The sequence below is a fragment of the Rhagoletis zephyria genome, unplaced genomic scaffold (genome assembly GCF_001687245.7).
Source record: "Rhagoletis zephyria isolate East Lansing unplaced genomic scaffold, Rhagoletis_zephyria_1.1 Rzeph_scaffold_02057, whole genome shotgun sequence".
NCBI classification, from domain to species: Eukaryota; Metazoa; Arthropoda; class Insecta; order Diptera; family Tephritidae; genus Rhagoletis; species Rhagoletis zephyria.
Genome location: NW_016159141.1, coordinates 1233 through 19212, shown reverse-complemented (window position 1 = coordinate 19212; position 17980 = coordinate 1233). Strand labels below are relative to the sequence as shown.

The window sequence follows — 17980 nt, the reverse complement described above, 5'->3', positions numbered from 1 at the left end:
ATATTTAACTTTTTTTCTTCCAAGCGTGATCAAGAATAGTGGTTATAAGCTTACCTTTGTTTTATTTTAGAATATATGATTTGTAATTCAACGTACACATTACCTTAATCTATATTGTAATATTAATTATTATCTGTACTTTTTATTTTATTTCTTGCAATTTGTTTGCATCATTGTGCAAGTAAAGATTACATCTTAATGCACTAATGTTTTCAATATAATATTAAATAAATAAAAAAAAACGCGTTGGTTGTCTGTTCAGGCAGCGGTGGATAGGCTTCTTGAGCAATGGACCGCGCTCAAACATTTTGTTTAATTTCTTTTGAAGAGAAAAGACCCCGTAGCATCATGCGTGTTGAAAGCTCAATGAATGATGTGAATTAATTGTATTTACTTTTTTATCCTATGTACTTAATATTGTAAATCAATTCAACAAAATATTTCAATCCGAAAAAGTTGTCATTCATCATCGTTTCCCTCTCGTTAAAGAACATTATTTAACAGTACTTAATAACTTTATTAAAAAAGATTTTTTAAGCGCAAATGTAAATTACAAAAATGAACAAACTCACATTGCGCTTCTAAACATTTTTCGTGGCATAGAATTTGAAAAATGTGAAAATAACATACCACGAGAAATTTTGACCGAAGTTAAAAATAATATTTTATCTTATTATATTGACCTTTGTGATCAAATTAATTTGCGATTTTCTTTTGAAGATAATAAAGTATTTTTATTGCAATATCTAAATCCAAACAAATTAAAGAGGGAAATTTGCCATAAATTTTGAAACTCAGAAGCATTTCCATTTTATAAGCTTCTTCTTCTTCTTTTTTGGCGCTGTAACCGCCTAAGCGATTTTGGCCGAGTTCAGCAAAGCACGCCAGTCGTTTCTCCTCTGTGCCAACTGACGCCAATTGGAAACGCCAAGTGAAGCCAAGTCCTTCTCCACCTGATCTTTCCATCGCAGTGGGGGCCTCCCTCTTCCTCTGCTACCACCAGCGGGTTCCGAGTTGAATACTTTCAGAGCTGGAGCGTCGGTGTCCATTCGAACGACAAGACCAAGCCAGCGGAGCCGCTGTATTTTAATTCGCTGCACTATGTCCATATCGTTGTAAAGCTCATACAGCTCATCGTTCCATCGTCTGCGGTACTCGCCGTCGCCAACGCGTAAAGGCCCGTAAATCTTCCGCAAATCTTTCTCTCAAACACTCCAAGAGCCGCCTCATCGGATGTTGTCATTGTCCATGCTTCTGCGCCATATACCAGCACGGGCATGATGGCTGACTTAATAAGCATAAGGTTGAAACTTTAAATAATGAATGGCGAGCTTTCTTAATTTTTGATATAAGTGGCTATAATCAGTCCGATATAGTCCAATTTTGGCACTCCATAAAGGACCAAACAAATGTTTTTGAAAAGTATATCTTTAGCAATTTGGCAGAATATATGCTGACGTTAGCTATTTTACCGCACAGTAGTGCTGCTGCCGAAAGAAAATTTTCAGAGATGAATCTCACAAAAAATAAATACAGGAACAAGCTTAATGTCGAAACAGTTGAAAGCTTAATGTTCGCGAGAACTCTTATTAACAACAGGTCAGAAATTTATACGCCGTCTGATAACTTACTTATTTTTTTAAAACATTATAGATTTATTGATAGAAAGTTTGTTTTGAATACTACTTAGAGATTAAGCTGATTTACAAGCACTCCGTGCCAATACTATTTAATAAAAAAATGTTAATCTGCTCCGAAAATTTAGTTTTTACTCCGATTTTTCGAGTCCTTTACTCCCGAATCAAGTTCCAGAAGTCCGAACGCTGCGTCAAAATGACGACGAAATCGTCAATTCGGCAACGCTGCATCAGTGGTCGGCAAAAGTTAAACTGTGACTGTGTTGGTGAGAATAAGAGAACTGCTCCGCATGAGCAACCCAGTAGGAAATTACGAGAAGTGAAACAAAATTTTTAACTTCTCGGTCTTCAATAAAAACATATAAATACATATATTTAACACATACATATGTACATATACGTGCTTCGCCCATTTACTATGAAAGTATCATAATCTCAAAAAAGCAAAAATCGAGTTAAGTATGCGACAATGAATGAACATTCGAACATGAACATTTCTTATGACGTGTAAAAATGTCATAGCCCTTTTTTTTAGCCCTTTGGTAGCTAGATCTAGCTACCACATATTTTTTTTGGCTACATAAATTTAAAATGCCCCTAGCCCTTTTTTAGCCCTTTGGAGAATTTATTCATACTTGGCATGAAAAAGTTGTATATGCTTTATTTGATCTCATTTTTTTCCTTTATGTAAGAGATGAATTTTGAAACTAAGAAAGACTGATATATATATATATATATATATATATATATACATGTATTATATGTTCCTTACGTTTTTATACATACATACCGTAAAAGTGTTAGGGCTGTTAACTTATCTATTAACGATTTAACTACACTGAAAATAAAATCTGCGTAAATATATAGCGAAAACTTGCGTAAATCTTACGAAATTTTTCGTCATTTCGAGCCACGAAAGTTTTCTGTGATTGTACAAAACCGTTTTCGTACATACTACGAAAATATGAGGCATCAGATTTTTAGTACATTTTACGAATGTATTCGTACTTACGTAGTATTTAGTACTATTTACTAAAGAATTTCGTACTATTTACTAACGAATTTCGTACTATTTACTAAAAAAACTCCTACAATTTCTTTATTTTTTTACGAAATTTTTGTAAAATGCACAGAAATAATCCGTATATTTAACGAAATCACTTACGTTTCACTTTCGTAAAATCTGCGCTTGTTTCGTAGAATGTGCGATTTTGCTTTCATTATCCTTTTGTTTAACAAATTGTTTTGCAAAAACGCTTAACATTATTGATTAAAACATAATGAATGTGTTGTGGTATAATTTTAGTCATGTTTTTTATAGTGTTAATAATAAAAGCAATCATACGTTCTACGAAATAAGAAGAATTTTCTGACTACACTGTAGTTTAGAATTAATGAAAAAGGTTATTTTACTTATAATAAAACTTAAGTCTTTTATTTNATATATATATATATATATATATATATACATGTATTATATGTTCCTTACGTTTTTATACATACATACCGTAAAAGTGTTAGGGCTGTTAACTTATCTATTAACGATTTAACTACACTGAAAATAAAATCTGCGTAAATATATAGCGAAAACTTGCGTAAATCTTACGAAATTTTTCGTCATTTCGAGCCACGAAAGTTTTCTGTGATTGTACAAAACCGTTTTCGTACATACTACGAAAATATGAGGCATCAGATTTTTAGTACATTTTACGAATGTATTCGTACTTACGTAGTATTTAGTACTATTTACTAAAGAATTTCGTACTATTTACTAACGAATTTCGTACTATTTACTAAAAAAACTCCTACAATTTCTTTATTTTTTTACGAAATTTTTGTAAAATGCACAGAAATAATCCGTATATTTAACGAAATCACTTACGTTTCACTTTCGTAAAATCTGCGCTTGTTTCGTAGAATGTGCGATTTTGCTTTCATTATCCTTTTGTTTAACAAATTGTTTTGCAAAAACGCTTAACATTATTGATTAAAACATAATGAATGTGTTGTGGTATAATTTTAGTCATGTTTTTTATAGTGTTAATAATAAAAGCAATCATACGTTCTACGAAATAAGAAGAATTTTCTGACTACACTGTAGTTTAGAATTAATGAAAAAGGTTATTTTACTTATAATAAAACTTAAGTCTTTTATTTATATGCATACGAATAGGTTCTATACTATATATTTTTTTATTGCTTAGGCTTCATTCAATAAAGTATATTGATGCAAAGTGTTAAACTATGAGACTCAATAAAACTAAATATAATAAGATATAAAATATGAAAGGAATAAAAATACTGGTTTTACTTTCTTAAACATTATAATATTTTTATGTAGAGGCACTTGACAGATTCGCAGCTTCATCGATGTTTGTTTCCTTGACGACTATAAATTAAAGGAAAATTATAAGGCGTCTGAAAAGCAAGTTCCAGTGAAAAGTCATAAATGAACTTACTTTTAATTACATTAAGTAGTGCTCCTGGCTTAGGCTTGCCGCTGATAGGTAACTGATGAAATTGCCTATTTATCAAGTCCCACATTGCAGCGCAAGGCGCAGCGTAGTCGATGTTAAAAGCATTGTATGCTTAAAAGCATAGTATATCCACAGCTTTAATATTTGATTTTGTATTGTTTTTTTATCAAGCAAATCCCTTTTTAAAACGTTTAAAATTATATTATACGTTTCACAGCAGCCAACAATTAACTCCGCAATGACACGCCATACATAAAAATATGATGAAATATTAAACTGCCGGTAATTGAGTATATTGTACGAAAATATTCGTATGTTGTACGAATTTAAAAAACATGTTTCTGCATTAGTACTTTATACGAAAGTATTAACTAAATTGTACCAATACAGAGATGTACATTTCGTAAATTTTAAAACCATACGTAAATATTACGAATGCCTTCCTACAATAAACAAAATTATTCGTACAGAGATTTGTTCAGTACTTTACGAACGTGTTTCGTAAAATAAAAGTAAGATTTCGTAAATTGTACTGAAAAAATACCTTACGAAAGTCCTTTCGTTATATTTACGTATGGTTCGTAAAATCTTGTTTCGTTGTGAAAAATGTGTTCGTATTATGAACGAAAGTTTCGTACATTGTACAAAAACCAACACTACGAAATATTTTCGTAGCACTTTTACGAAATTTTATTTTCAGTGTACATATAGTTTAATATAGATAAGTTTACGGCCCTTAATATGCTTAATTTGTTAAAGGGCCCATCAAGTCGACTGACTGTGTATGTTCTTGTGGTGTGACTGTACCAGCTGCTGGTGCGACTTCAAAAATTATTTGAAAATTTTATGATTGTACCAGCATGCTGGTGTCATGAGTGGTGAAATTAGATAAATTTTCTAAGCAAAAAGTATGTTTTTGAGGAAATTTCTAGCACTATGTAAGTAAAAGCCGTGTTTGTGGAAGATTAAGTTCACGATATTGCAGTTGCAAATTATAAAAATTGTTTAATAAAATTGCAGAAAAATTATGAAATTTCGGCTCTAATCTTCGATCTTCGACCTCATTTGTAAAGAAATAAATATTGTACTAGCATGCTGGTAAGGTATATGTACGGTGACCATCCGTTCTGTTTTTTGCAGGACCGTACTGTTTTTCAAAGGTCGGTCATGCGTAGTTTTTCAAACCTAAAAAACCTGAAAATGTAGTGTCCTGCATTTGTCCCGCATTTTATTCGTTGTTTTAAAATTATCGGACAATGGATGGATTTTTTCAAAAATGTGTTTTTTTGGTACTTTTCGTAGCTTTTCTTCAATATCTCATGAAAAAATCTCCCAATCAACGTAAGCGACTTACAGCTCGAAGGGTATTGATGTGCCTCTTACCAAAATATATAACTTGTGGCGACTTCAATGAAAATTATTAGTGCTACAGGCGACCATTTGCATTTTGTCGTCAAAGTCGAAAAAAGTGAGAGTTTCAATCAAATACGCAGCTTTATTTGATATTTTTTTTCATTAGTTTAAAAATTCGATAAATAAGATATATCATTACAGTAAATTTTGATCCAAAGATAATGAAAATCGGATTAGAAATGTAGATGCTATGAAGCGCAATTTGCACAAATTATATATTTTTGAAAAGGGCACATAAATACCTTTGTAACTCGTCGTTTACGTCGATTCATGACGTCGATTTTTGACAAATTACTGCGAAAAGTACCAAAAAACAAAAAAAGTTATTGTTTTCGTTTTGAACGACTCAAAATTCGCCTATAAAATAATCTTTTAAAGATTTTCACTTTTCGTGTAAGCTATTGTAATTATAATATGTTTTACTATACTTTTATAAACATTCATGTAAAAAAAGATTAATATCGATGAAGAAAACGTGATTCCTTTTTTTAAGTTTAAAATGTATTAAGAATTTAGAATCATAAATACTCTTTTGATATTTTTATACTAAGTAAGTATATGTAGGCATATTTTTGAAAAATTGTCCTTCATTTTGAATCCATATTTATGGTCACCGTAGGTATATGCTTCGAGCCTGATGGTACAATCACTTGATGGAGCCAGCAAGCTGGTGTCGTATATTTCCCCTTTTATACAAAAAGGTTTTTGGTTGGATAAAATAGTAGCTTTTTTCCAGGGTTCATTCTTTTTCTATACCATTACTTACTGCAAATATTTGCGTGTATATGTAAGTAAAAAATTTTAGCTATCATTTTTAGCCACAACGACTTTTTTAGCCCCTTTTTTAAAGGAATTTGGCTACCACTAAAAATGATTCGCGGCTACACTGGCTGTAACCCACGTCAAATATTGAAAATTTAAATAAAAAAATGTAAATTCATGTTCATCAAAAATTTCCATATCATTTTGAAATGATTAAATAGTCTTATAATCGCATACATATTCCCTTTAACAACCACCCCTTAATTCTTTGAAAAAAATTAACTTTATTTCATTAAAAAGTCGTTGTTTCCCTATGAAAAGAATCAAAATGTTTTTGAGTAGCATATTCTGTATTTTTTTAATGTGAACAAGTCCGGCCAGTTATGCCTCTTTAGAGGAACGAGGGTGTTCTGGCCGGGACGGCTTCGGCGAGTTCAAGCTGTTGGCTGATAGAGGATGCGGCGGTGGTGGCGAACTGGCGCGCGTTGTGGACCGCCGGTGGCGAAGTCGAGCGGTTTCTGCTGGTTGCTGAGGTGGCGGTGGTAGCTAATTTTCGCTCTGGGCGGAACGCTGCAGTCGAATGAAGGAGCGCCTCGTAGGATACACTCTTGCTGTTGACGGAATACCCGTCTGGAGAGGATTTTCAGCGACCAAAAATATTGCCCCTAAGCTAATGCCGAATTGGCACTCGCGTTGCACCTTGCACAATAAAACGATTTTAAGTTTTGCAACATACACTTCAATGTGCGATTTTGATTTATTTATGTATATACATAAATATACGTAGGTAAATTCAAAGGTCGATTAAACAGGCGCGATCAATTGCCGGTAGAAAAAAACGAGTTATAATTCGGGAACAACGTTTTAACAAATGTGCAGATTACAATGATATATGCAAAAAAAATATGTTTGAGTATATGTACAAAAAAAATTAAGAATAAAAGTTTTGTTCGTTTTGGCTGGAACATACAGCTGATCGATGATGGCTGCCGCGTTACCAACTACTGGAAATCGCTAGAGGGGATATTCGATTAGCTATCCTGCCCCCCTAGACGCACTATGCGTCTAGCGTCTGTTGCAACTCTTGTATGGCGCGAAGTGCTTCCTGGACGAGGAGGCGAGTTACTTTTCCGCGATAATTTGTGGTATGTAGTCCTTGGGTTGACCGTTTAACAATGCGGTCTCCCACTGGTCCTGGGTTGCGACGACGGGAGGCTGTTCCTGCGGAAATATGTCGGCGGGCGTTGTTGTTGGCAGGAGATGTTGTTGGTGTTTGGCTACGGTGGAGCAACGTGTGATGCTGGAGGTTGCACTTGCGGCAACTTCCCGATGAGCTGCACTCGCTGGTGTGGTGGGATAAAGCGAGACAGTTGGTGCAATAACCGTGTGCTCTGGCTAGTACGTACCGCTGCTGAGGTTGCATGCTCTTGAAGACCGAGCACATTCGCAGAGCGTGACGGCGAGTGCATACGCGGCATCGCTGGTAATCCTGTCCGCCCGGTCCGGTCGGACTGCCATTGGCAGCGTTCTCGTCTGTGCCAGCTACCACGACCTTAGACTGGAGTGTCGTACGTGGTGCTGGTTGCGGGGCGCCACTTGCTTCCATCTGCAAATACATGTTGTGCGTATCTCTTAATGAAGGATTTGTGACAGAACTGGGTTATGAGAAGGTTTTGTGTGTAATTTTCGAGCGGTACAGTGAATCTGAGAGAGAAATAGAGGAACAAAGTCTTGGTAGAGAGATGCCGAAGTGGAGGCAAGTCGAGCATGAGATGGGCTTTCGGAATCTGGTTACACGCTTTGCAGCGAGGCGGAATCGCGATCAGGTGGGGGCAGAAAGCAGAGTTTAACGATCGGCCGTGTAAGCATGCCGGTTTGAGTACGCACGTCTACGACGCGAATATGGCCGTCGGGTCCGGGATGCGTATTTTCTATGCGCCCCAATCGCCATTCCGTAGGAGGCAGAGTGTCGTCATGGATGAGTACGCACTCACCGATTTTCGACGCGAGTTGTGTATTCTTCCACCTGTATCGCTTTTGAAGGTCTTTGAGGTAATCTTCCTTCCACCGTCTGCTAAACTGATGGTGTAAGACTTTGATCTTCTCCCACCTATTTAAGAGAGACAACCCTTCATGGTTCACTTCGGGAATGGATAGGAGGGGAGCGCCCCTCAGAAAGTGGCCAGGAGTAAGGGCTGTGAAGTCGGTTGGGTCTTGTGAGAGCGAGGAGATTGGGCGAGAGTTTAAAACAGCTTCGATTCGAATTAATAGGGTGGTGAATTCTTCGAAGGTGAATTAATAGGGTCCAGCAGTTCTTTTGAAATGTTTTTTAAAGCTCTTGACTGCGGATTCCCACAAGCCGCCCATATGAGGGGCGCTAGGGGGAATAAATTTCCAATTTATGCCCTGAGCAGAATATTTTTGAACGACGTCTTCCGATACCTGGATGAGAAAGTGGACGAATTCTCCCTCCGTTGCTCTTTTGGCTCCAATAAACGTTTTGCCGTTATCGCTCATCATTTTGGCGGGATAACCGCGACGTCCAACAAAGCGAGCAAACGCAGCTAGGAACGCGTTAGAGGTTAGGTCGGAGCATAACTCGAGATGAACCGCCTTTGTCGTGAAACATACAAAGACGGCCACATAACCCTTCACTAGGGTGGTCGTTCTTAGCATAGAAGCCTTTATCTGAAAAGGCCCAGCAAAATCGACTCCGGTAATACTGAAGGGGGGAGCATAGGTGCACCGCTCTGGTGGCAGGGCTGCCATTAACTGCGAACGCATTTGCTGCTTGTGGATAGTGCAGAACTTGCATTGGGATATGCATTTTTTAATAAGCGGTTTCAGCCGGGGAATATAGCATTCTTGTCTTATGACCTGTTGCAACAAACGTAACTCTGCGTGCAAAAGGAAATCATGCAGAAAACGAATGTAGAGAACCACGAGTCGGGATTTTTCCGGAATTATAATCGGGTGTGGCTCATTGTAGGTCAAGGTGGAATGAGCTAGTCGACCGTTAACCCGGAGTAGACCGGTTTTATCCAAAAAGGGGTTGAGAGTTAGTAGTGAGCTTCGTTTGTCAATTGGGATTAAATTCTCTTAGCATGCCTTTTCACGAGGGAAATACCGAGTTTGAGTTAACGCCATGAGCTTATGTTTAGCGCTCCGGAGATCGTCGTGTGAGAGAGATGGGGAATATAAACCACGGACGCCCCGTACCCGTGCTTAATGAATTTAAGATCGTGGCCAGGCTTCGGGGGGGCTGGTGAGCCAATTTGGACCATTCCACCATAACGAGGAGTTAGCCAACTCGATAGGTATGCACCCTCTTGTGCCCATATCAGCGGGATTTTCGTTGCTGCGGACGTGCTTCCAGGTGGCGTTTCCGACTAGCTTAATTATCTGCGCGGTTCTATTGGAAACGAAAGTTTTCCACGTGTAGGGGGGCTGTTTCAGCCACGCCAGGACTATTTCAGAGTCGGACCACATGGTCAATTTCCTATTCGAGAGCTTGAGATGGGACTGGACAACTGCGACTAGTTTGGCCAGGAGAAGGGCACCACATAATTCCAGCCGGGGAAGGCTTGTGGTTCTAAGAGGCGCCACTTTACCTTTCGATACCAGCAGGTGGGAGGTGGTACGGGGCCTTCTGAGGTTCGAACATATATATTTGCGCAATAGGCCTTTTCAGAGGCGTCGCAGAAGCCGTGTAGTTCGACATTTTGGTCCGGGATATAGTTGACCCAGCGGGGTATTTGGATGGACGGAATTGTTAGCAAGTTGTTCGCAAACTGCATCCATTTCATGAGACGGAGGGGTTTGACCTGTTCGTCCCAGTCAGTACCATCCAGCCATAGCTCTTGCAGTAAGATTTTAGCTTGAATCATTATTGGCGTAAGCCACCCTGCGGGATCGAAAAGTTTCGCAACGGAAGAGAGGGTCTGCCGCTTTGTGCTTGTTGACGATGCTGGGATAGACTCAATGGTATACGAGAAGGTGTCGTTTAGAGCATTCCACTGAATCCCGAGTGTTTTTGTAGTACTTGCTTTCTCGAATTCGAGAAAGTTTGTGTCCAGCAAGTCTTCTTTCCTTATGTTTTTGAGAATGTGTCAGGGTGATTTGCCGTGATTTTTTTTAAAGGGAAGCCTGCTGAGTTTAGTGCTTCAATGACTTGGGATAGCGATTGAGTGGCTGAGAGTAGGTCATGACCGCCAGACAGAATGTCGTCCACATAGGTTTCACTATTTAAGATGGGGACTGCCAAGGGATGGGTTATTTCCACATCTTGTGCGAGTTGGTGGAGTGTGCGTATAGCGAGATAGGGTGCACAATTTACACCGAACAGTTTTTAACTTGTAGTCTCTTATTGGACTGTTTGTGGATGACCGGAATACAATTTTTTGGAAATCTTCGTCATCTTTATGGAGTAATATTTGTCGATACATTTTTTCGACGTCGCCGTTGAAGACAAATTTGTACATTCGCCATTTCAAGATCAATAGCATTAAGTCTGGTTGGAGCGTTGGTCCGGTATATAAAACGTCATTCAGGGAGAGACCGGAACCAGATCTTTTGGATGCATTGAACACCACTCGTACTTTTGTCGTTANAACCAGATCGTTTGGATGCATTGAACACCACACGTACTTTTGTCGTTCTTTTTTCGGGTTTGATAACCGCGTGGTGAGGGAGATAGAACGACAGGTATTTGTCTTCTGAAGCTTTCTCATAGGAAGTCGTTTCTTCCATATGGTCAAGGGTGAGGTATTCTTCTACGACATCATCATACATGGTTTTCAGATTGCCCCTTTTGACTAGTGAACGCTCCATGCTTAGGAATTGCTGGAGCGCCGCGGTCCGAGATGGGCCCAAGGCAATTTTATCTGGGAATCTGGGCTTAAAGGGGAGCCGGACTATGTATCGACCATCATTTGTGCGAGTGGTAGTGGCTGTATAGTAGTCTTCGCACTGCTTGTCTTCGGGAGTGGTGATTTGGGCGTTTGGAACTTCTTCAAAACCTTTTGAGTTGACTATCTAAGTATGTATTGGATATTTCTTCCACCTGGGTAGAGAAAGAGGCCACCTTTTCTGGAATCTGACCACTTAAGATCCAACCAAATATAGTATTTTGTGCTAGCAAGTTATGGGATATCTTTTCGATACCTTCTAGCATTATTTGGGGAAGGATATCACTGCCTATTACGATATCTATTTGAGCTGGGGAATAGCAGTTTGGATCTGCTAATTTAAGATGTGACCGTTTTTCTCTTTGGTTGTGGTTCAGTTGGAACTTCGGGAGAAGTCTGGTCAGTTTTGGCAACACTATAGCTTGAGCTTTAATTTTTATGCTTTGGTCGGCGGAGACTAAGACCAGAGAGCATAGCTTATTAGAGGTTTGAACCACCCTTCCACCCATGCCGGAGATTTCAAAGTTTGATTGTTGGCATGGGAGTCTTAATTTTGTTTGGGCTTTAGATGAGATAAAGCTCCGTTCTGACCCTTGGTCAATCAGGGCTCTTAATTTAAAGAGATCACCTCGATGTTCTACAGACACAATAGCAGTTGGGAGCAGTACCTTGTTATCGTTTTCCGAATAAAAGGACTGTACTTGTTTTGTGCTCGAACACGATGCCTGTTCATTAAGAGCTTGCGACTGACTGGTGGTTTGTGAGTTGGGAACGTTAGACAGTGTGGTTGTATGTTGCAAAGTCGTGCTGTGGATTCGACCATCATTTTTAATCGGGGTAGATGCTACATCATAGTGGAGAGTTGAATGGTGCCGCTTTTGGCAATGAAGGCACGTGTTAGTGCTGCTGCAATCTTTTATTAGATGTGTCTGAGAAAGGCAATTTTCGCAGAGATTTTTGTCTTTCACAAACTTTGTGCGATCTGGGATAGAAAAGTTTTTGTATTTGTAGCAGTTATTCATCGTGTGCGTAGGGTGCTTGCACATAACACAACTGTAAATTTTGCGCTGCTCTGTCATGTGGGAGTTGATATGAGTTAGGGATCTGTTATGAGAGTTTTGGGATTGACTGGGTTTCGGAAAGGATCTATTTTGTAAAGCAGGCTGTCTTGAGAAGGAGGTGTTTGGGGGATTTTGTCGGGGCTTGGCTGGTCGCCATTGATCCACCCTTTCCACCACTTCATACCGGGTTGTGAGGAACTGGTTCATTTGAGACCAGTTGGGGAGGTCTTTCCGTGAACTAAGAGATTGTTCCCACAATGCCACGATATTTTCGGGAAGTTTGGATGTCACCAAGTATATTAATATAGGATCCCAACTTTCATTAGAAATTTGTTGAGTTCCTAAGATTTGCAGGCAATTGTTCACTGTGGATTGCAATCTTTGAATTTCTTCGCTACTCTCAACTTGGATTGTTTTCAGGTTCATTAAAATCCTTATTTGATTTTCAACCAAAACTCGTTTATTCTCGTATCGGGACCTTAGGGCTTCCCACGCGAGGTCAAAATTGTCGTCACTTAATGGGAACTGTTTTACAATCTGGCCGGCTTTGCCTTGCGTTTTGTACCGGAGGTGGTACAATTTTTGTGCTATAGTGAGTTTTGGGTGGTTTATGTAGACCACCGTGAACATATCACGGAAGGACGGCCATTGTTCATAACCCCCATAAAAGGTTTCAGTGTCGCAAGGAGGGACCTTCAAGCCTAAGCCTAATTGCTCTTGAGGTAGTGACGTAGTTGGGGCAGGTGTGGGAGTACTCATTTGTTTAAGTAACTGGAGCTGATCGCCGATCTGGGCCTTTGTGTCTTCATAGGTAATGAGACACGACCTATATTTGCCACAGGCAGAGGCTTTGAAATCTTCGGGCAGGTCATGGTCATCCGTTTCTAGTACGGTGTCATAAGAATTTTGGACTCGGTTCCAAAAATTATCAATATTCGCGTATTTTACTTTCAGTCCAGATTCTGTGTTGTTCTGTATGGGGGTGGAGCAGAATCTGGTACAATAATCCATAAAATTATCTGTTTCAGATATCAACTTTAGGGATGAGAAAGCTTGTTTTGCTTTTTTGGTTGTTTTTCCACTTGTGCGCGTAGGGCGCTAAGAGTCTGTGGAAGTTCCCTGATTCTTCTCATCGTCACTCATTTTTGGGCTTTTTTGTTTGTTCTCGCTGGAGGGTGCGCCCAACATGAGGTTTTAAGCTAAATATAATGAGTACCGATGACGAGATAGCTTTAAGAGAAAAGGCTTTACTCAGCAAAAGGCTTGGGATGGACTTGGATATGACGGACTTGAGAACAAGAGCTATTGGGTTTCGAGATTAACCACGGGAAATGGATTTAGTATTTATTTATTTATTTATTTTTTTTTCCAAACGAGGAGTTAAAAATTATTGTTGTGATTAACGATTCCGCTTTAGAGATTGCCGCGTCAAACCTGCAGGAATTTTTCTGTTTTAAGAGGTTCTGAGATGTTTTGAAGCGCTTTTGAGAAGGTACGTTGTACTTGAGAATTTATTTTATTTAATGAATAAAATTTTTTTTTTTGAGTAAATAAAGGTGTGAGCACAAACAAAAAGGGGAAAATTGAGAGCCCGACTATTTTGATCACTGTACCGCACTATTGTATGTATGCATGTTCCGCACTAATGTTGTGTATGTAAATATCTATATGTGTATAAACGTGGGTATGTACAATTATATATAAGAGTATATGTGGGAATGTATCCACCTACTTTTTTTTTTTTTTTGTTTAAGTAATTATATAAGTGTACTTCATATACATATGTGTTGAGCCTTCTACGTGTAGCAGAATCACATTTACTTATGTGGGAACGGATTTATAAATCTAAATTTAAAGTTTATTAATTTCCATGCATGCATTCGCATAAGTATGCACTGTGCGTATACATGTACATGTATATACATATACACTGTAGTTATTTATTCTTTCACTTTTGCGAGGAAGAAGCAGAGCAGAATAAATAACCAAGAGGGCAGTGTATGTATGTATGTGATTATATAGATATTATATTATATACTGGTTAACCGCGAGCCGTTTACTTTTTGGCGGGAAATAGAGGAATTAAATATGAAGTAATGTGCATATATGTATGGAAATTTTATTTAACGGTATGAGAGCACCGTTTTGTTAAAATTTTCTTTAAAAGAAACAAATTTTATGCGATTTTCGGGATGCAATTACTTTTTATGAATGTATATACCAGGGTTAGTAAGCAATTCAGGTTCTTACTCACGGTTTATATGAGATACTTGATTTGGGTGCTTGTGTATATTCCCACATTGCTGGCTCTTTAAAGGCGACGAAGGACCATGAACAAGTCCGGCCAGTTATGCCTCTTTAGAGGAACGAGGGTGTTCTGTCCGGGACGGCTTTGGCGAGTTCAAGCTGTTGGCTGCTAGAGGATGCGGCGGTGGTGGCGAACTGGCGCGCGTTGTGGACCGCCGGTGGCGAAGTCGAGCGGTTTCTGCTGGTTGCTGAGGTGGCGGTGGTAGCTAATTGGCGCTCTGGGCGGAACGCTGCAGTCGAATGAAGGAGCGCCTCGTAGGATACACTCTTGCTGTTGACGGAAGAGGAGGAGGATTTTCAGCGACCAAAAATATTGCCCCTAAGCTAATGCCGAATTGGCACTCGCGTTGCACCTTGCACAATAAAACGATTTTAAGTTTTGCAACATACACTTCAATGTGCGATTTTGATTTTATTTATGTATATACATAAATATACGTAGGTAAATTCAAAGGTCGATTAAACAGGCGCGATCAATTGCCGGTAAAAAAAACGAGTTATAATTCGGGAACAACGTTTTAACAAATGTGCAGATTACAATGATATATGCAAAAAAAATATGTTTTAGTATATGTACAAAAAAAATGAAGAAGAAAAGTTTTGTTCTTTTTGGCTGGAACATACACCTGATCGATGATGGCTGCCGCGTTACCAACTACTGGAAATCGCTAGAGGGGATATTCACGTAGTGCTCGATTAGCTAAATGACTTATAACACAAACGGCATTGCATGTCACCAAAAGCATTTTTAAGCATGTAATATTTCTCGCAATGGATTTGTCGGCCGCTGCGGTGTAGTGGTAAGCAGTGCGCGCTTCCACTCCGCAACGCCTGGGTTCAAACCCTGGTCAAAGCAACATCGCAAAAAATATAGAAAAAAGGTTTTTTCTTAACAGCGGTCGTCCCTCGGCAGGCAATGGCAAACCTCCGAGTGTATTTCTGCCATGAAAAACAGCTTCTCATAAAAATACAATCGCCGTTCGGAGTCGGCGTAAAACTGTAGGTCCCTCCGCTTTGTGTGACAACATCAAGGCGCACGCCACAAATCGGAGGAGAAGCTCGGCCAAACACTAACATATGTGTAAGCGCCAATCTATTATTATTATTATTAATATTTCTCGCAAGGCATTTTTGCATACAAGAAACAAAGCGCAACAGCCAGACACGATATTGAAGGGCTAACTATAATATAAATAAGCAAGGGTATGCAAACGTGCGAATACACATAAATCCTATTCTGAAACTATAATGTGCTTAACATCAAGTTTCGTCAAGTTTCGCCAAACGCCATTTGCTTAAGGAAAGAGCGAAACTGATCGCACCTTCCGTACGGAATCAGCTGCTTGTCCTCGTACGTATGTATGTACATATGTAACACATGCAGTGTTGCCGCATTGGGATTTTTTTACTGAAATTGCTAATTTTTTTCTTTATCATATTTGGTAATTTTGTAACTTATTTTTTAACATGGTAACTTTTTCGATTCAGTCCTACATGTAACACAGGTCAAAAGAAGTTCTGGTTCCACATTAGGAAGTGGGCCGTAAGCGTTTCCTTTTACAGAAACACCAGGTCATCCTGAAAGTTTCGCAAGGCGAATAGTTCTTCGGCGTTTCTAGGTTACTATAATTGTGTGATCTACAACAAACTGCTTGATAGTGGCTATTGTTATATCTAATTAAATGTGGCAACACTGAACTCATGTAAGTAAAATATAGCCACCTAAAAGTCTACACTACGTTGCTTATGCATTTGACAAACTTTTCGTTCATTTTCTGACAGTCAGTTACGGCAGCTTATTCATATTATAGTTAGCCCTTTAAACTCCTTTATGAGATGGGTTTTGTCGAAGGCTGAGGTATGCTCAGCCGCTCCAGAGTCCAGCGAAGGTCCCACTAACCCCCACTGAATAAAACACAATGATTTGTGTATTAAGCCGAACACACCCGCACACACACACGGCTATCTAGAAGGCCGGCAACTTGTCGTGCAGGGGAGAGTGGAAGGTAAAGAGAGAGAGTCGGCAGTCGGTGTCGGAGATTATTCGGCGGGTAATTGTACGGCGACGGGAGTGCTACTAGTGACAGCAAGATTGGCGGTGGTACGCGTCAGTCGTAGCGAAGAGCGTGGCAATGAGAGCAGGCGGTACCCTGTTGACGCTTGGACATTTTTTGTGTAAAAAATTACGTTTTTTAACTTCCCAGTAATTTTTATTTATTACTAAATCTTATAAGTAGAACTGATTTTGAATTATTTTCTTAATAAATATTTACAATCTTTGTGTTTTGCTGCAGCTGCTTCAAAAGATTTTTTTCTGGATTCTTGGACTAAGGATCCCGTGTTCAAAGGCTGGTTGTGTAAACACTTGAGGTTACGAGGCTTGCTGTAATGTTTGCAATGGCACATTTAAAGTCAATTCAGGAAGAGCCGATCTATTGCAGCAGGCACGCTCCCAAAATATCAAAAAAGCTGTGCAGCATAAAACGTCAGAAAAAAGTTGGCGACTTTTTAAGACTTCATTGAAAATGTAATGAACACAAAATAGACAGAAATATTAGGTCTATTCAATAACTTTTCCAGTAAGTACTTGCAGCGAGAGCGTAAAAGAAAAATAGAGAGTAAAATTGAGAGCAAGAGAAAATTTTCAGAAAGTTATTGAACGAAAACCTATAAAAACTTGCAACTTAAGCCATTTTGACACTTTCTGACGGTTAAGTTTAGGCGCCCAATTTTCTTTTAAATTGGGAATAGTTCCCATCGTCTTAAAAATAAAAAAATATACAATAGATTTAAATTTTTCATCCATATTTTCATTTCACTAATTATGTTTCATCAAATCATCCTCTTAAACAGTTTGTTTACATTTGAATTTGAAACATAACCTTACTTTTTGACTCCTGCAAATTCCTGCTAGTAAAATTTTTACTTGCAAGAATTTGCAGCTCTCTCGGGTTGTTACGCTCTCCAATTCGCTCCCTCTTGCAAATAATTTGGGTTATTGAATTCATTCCCAGTAAAAACTTGCAAGTACTAGCCACAATTCGTAACAAATTTTTGATATTGAATGGATCTATTACTATGCTCCTTCTTAGCAGACCGTAATTTAGCATTTTCGACAACTGAGCCCCTAACCAAATGTCTACAAAAAAAAAAAAATTATTAAAAATCAACGCGATTATTTAGCCCCTTTAAACTTGCACATTATTGCCCTGAAATTTAATGGGCTATCAAACTGCATACTCAACAAAAACTCTAAAAACTCTGAAAAAAAATTTGAAAATCTAGCTGAAAATTTGCAGATTTTTTATAATTTTTGCAGTTTTTTGTGGATTTATATTTTGTTTGTTAAAGAGCTTGGCTTTTATAGAAAAATAATAAACATTAAATAAACGAAAGAGAAACAGCCAAAATCGATC

At 38.6% G+C, this 17980-nt stretch overlaps 1 protein-coding gene across 1 annotated transcript; it reads right to left on the bottom strand.

The window, feature by feature from the left end:
- Positions 1-7346: 7346 nt before the first annotated feature.
- Positions 7347-8053, bottom strand: LOC108365915 (uncharacterized). The gene has a single exon (XM_017620136.1). It carries the CDS (start codon positions 7905-7907, stop codon positions 7347-7349), a length of 561 nt encoding a protein of 186 aa, XP_017475625.1. The 5' UTR covers positions 7908-8053.
- Positions 8054-17980: the final 9927 nt, after the last annotated feature.

Bases quoted from the DNA above. Each gene is read 5' to 3' on its own strand.
- LOC108365915 (XM_017620136.1), bottom strand. From the start codon at position 7,907: ATGTATTTGCAGATGGAAGCAAGTGGCGCCCCGCAACCAGCACCACGT.